Source organism: Phyllostomus hastatus, unplaced genomic scaffold (assembly GCF_019186645.2).
Source record: "Phyllostomus hastatus isolate PE091 unplaced genomic scaffold, TTU_PhHast_1.1 phas_scaffold_190, whole genome shotgun sequence".
Lineage (NCBI taxonomy): Eukaryota > Metazoa > Chordata > Mammalia > Chiroptera > Phyllostomidae > Phyllostomus > Phyllostomus hastatus.
The window spans coordinates 133,061-136,157 of NW_025334014.1; the positions used below are offsets into that span (position 1 = coordinate 133,061).

Below are 3,097 nucleotides of genomic sequence, written 5' to 3' on the forward strand. Positions count from 1 at the left end.
TGGGTTCCAACTACAATATTGGTATAGTACAGAGAAAAATCACTTAAAGGGCTTAATAAATCTACACGACTGACTAAATGAACAAACAACTGGATAGATGAATGCATAAAGGGGTGTCATCCAGCCTCCAAGCACTTGCAAGTAGCCTTAGGAGTCACACAATCAGTCTTTCCATTGAGATTTCTCCCCCAAATGCTTTCCAGAAAAGAATTCAGGCCCAACAAGTCATCTTCCTAGGCAGAGCCCTGTGGAGGGCATCTTTGACCTCCTTGTTCCTCAAGCTGTAGATAAGTGGGTTCAACATGGGGATGACTGCTGTGTAAAATACAGACACTGCTTTATTGAGATCCAGGGAGAAACTGGCACTTGGTCGTACATAAATAAAGAACAGGGTACCAAACATGATGGAGACAGCTGTCAGGTGGGAAGAGCAGGTAGAAAAGGCTTTGTGCCTCCCATCAGCTGAGCGGATCCTCAGAATGGCAGTGAGGATGTAAATGTAGGAAATCATAATGGTCACACCACTGAAGACTCCCACAGCTCCGGCCACGATGAAAAGCACCAACTTAATGAGTCCTGTGTCAGCACATACAAGGGAAAACAGGGGGAACACATCACAGAAGAAGTGATTGATGACATTGGGACCACAAAAAGGGAGGCGAAATGTGTTTGTTGTATGAGTCATGGTGTTCATAAAGCCAATGACATAGGGGCCAGCCACCAGCTGGATACAGAGCCTCTGGGACATGGCAACTGAGTACAGTAGTGGGTTACAGATGGCTACATAGCGGTCATAGGCCATGGACACCAAGAGAAGACACTCTGCTGCCACAAAGAACCCAAAGAACCACTGCTGCAAAGCACAGCCCAAGAAAGAGATGACTTTCCTCTGCAGAAAGAAGTCAGTGAGCATCTTGGGGCTCACAACTGAGGACAAGCACATGTCCACAAAGGACAAGTGGCTGAGGAAAAAGTACATAGGTGTGTGAAGGCGGGAACTGATACATATCAGAATAATCATCCCGAAATTTCCTGTTAAGTTGATAATGTAGAAACTCAGAAAGAACAGGAAGAGGAACACTTGCACCTGAGGGTTGTAATTCAAACCTGTGAAAATGAACTCAGTGACCCTGGTGTAGTTCTCACTGGCCATGGACTGGTTGCGATTTTTTGCTAGAAGTGCAGAGGCATCACAAAACATTTGGTGAACATATCTTCAAAATTGGGACACAGCAAAAATATACTAGAAAATGAACTAACAAGGAATGATATGAGTTAGTTACGTACTGCAGCTGGGAATACAAAATGAAATAGATACCACTGTAAAAGATCACGCCCATAGCTATAATATATATAACTCTGTAGAATTTGTCCATACTTCAATGAAAAAGTGGAAACCTAGAGAAGAGGAGCAGCTTGCTCAAGGTCCTCTCAGTTGACTCACTGAACACAGGTGGTTCCACAATAGACATCTGTTAACTCCCACCTTAGTGAACTTTACCTGAGTTCAACAAGTAGCCACATCCATGGTGAAATGATGCAGGAGAGTAGAAGTGAGACAAGCTGATGAAGAAATGAGCAGTCATCATTTTTCAGATGACTTTCTCTGCATTTAGTGATTATGACATAAGGCTGAATGCATGTTATCCAACTGCTCAGGTATCCACCTTCTCTCATCCGAGGAGAGTTACTTTTCTTCCTCTGTGAAGCAGGAAGAGTAATAGTAATACCAACCTCATACATTTTTGTGGGGATTAAATGAGATAATGCACCCAATGAATCTAGCAGCATCTTACTGAGCACCTAAATATGTGGACAATAATGGTTAGTATTTTTGTGTTACCTACTTTTTTGAATAAGCCTCAAAGCTAAATATCACCTTGTTTTTCATAAGAGAGAACTGTTCACAATGTTCTTGTAACAGAGAAATTCACAATGCTAGTAACCGCCAGAGGTGGGCTTTGAAACACCTGTCAAAATGGTCTGTGCTTTTCCCGCTCTCACAATGGGAAATGTTGATGTATTCACAATTCCCTTCACTTAAAAAAGAGCATTCCAACATGAGCATAAGATAACATATTTCTGGTTTTCTGTTTCTGGTGTGGAATTTATAGCCAGTGGCCATTAGTGGGAAGGCCATAAGATAAGAGAAACTCTTGAGCTATGTACCAGTGCAGCAAAACAGTGTAACGAAGGAAACAGTGCAGTAAAGAAATTTGGAAAAGAGTCTAAATTCTCCCATCTGTATCTTCTATAGATTCTTATGTCACCCACTTAAACTTAGTTAAGTCAGGTGATCTCTCTGAACTTTACTTAAATATTTCATGTATTCAGTTTAGCTAATTTAATCATTGTCTTTGATCTCTGAGAACTCTCACCCACTTAGAATAAGAGGATCAATATAAAATGTTCAGTAAGCTGCTTATACATTACTTTCTAAAAAAAAACTTATGAGCCCAAGGCTATCAGAGTCCAATATAACACTTACATGATAGACAATTTTCCTTCAGTGTTATAATTTGAAATTCATCATTTGACGTTAGGAAGGCCTCATGTGAAGCGAAAAATATACTTTACATTTATCCTTGGCTTTTTGGGAATTAAAGAGGGAGATAAAATAGTCAGTCAAACTGTCTACCCTATCACACTCACCTCTTAATTGAACCTCTTAAGGAGTCTACTAGCCCCCACTGGATCAGCCTCAGTCTTCACCTTGACAATTGCCTGAAGCTTATCACCTATTTTCTATCAATCATAGTTTCTACACCTATTGAAGCCTTCTACCCCTTTATGAAAATTTTAGTTTTCAGTTTATGTTTTTTGTATTTGCTGCTTAGAATACTACTCAGAGTGCTGGACACAATTGTCTCTCATGTTCAGTTTACTTGGATAATACAAGACCATCTGTGTTAGTCTTCCTTTAGGAAGGAAACACCCAGTTGGTTTAGACAGAGATGGAGTTAAAGTCAGGACTATTTGTCCCCTCACCTGCTGCTGAAATATCTCTGTCTAACTTTATACTTGGTTTGATCTGGCTGCAAAATTTAATTTTATCTCTAGAACGATCTCTAAATGACCTCTCCTTAGGTCTTGCTCA

General features: G+C 40.4%; 1 protein-coding gene across 1 annotated transcript; it reads right to left on the reverse strand.

Moving 5' to 3' along the window:
* Nucleotides 1-211: 211 nt before the first annotated feature.
* On the reverse strand, nt 212-1,153 carry LOC123832475 (olfactory receptor 1009-like). The gene has a single exon (XM_045860120.1). The coding sequence runs from the start codon at nt 1,151-1,153 to the stop codon at nt 212-214; it is 942 nt and encodes a 313-aa protein (XP_045716076.1).
* Nucleotides 1,154-3,097: the final 1,944 nt, after the last annotated feature.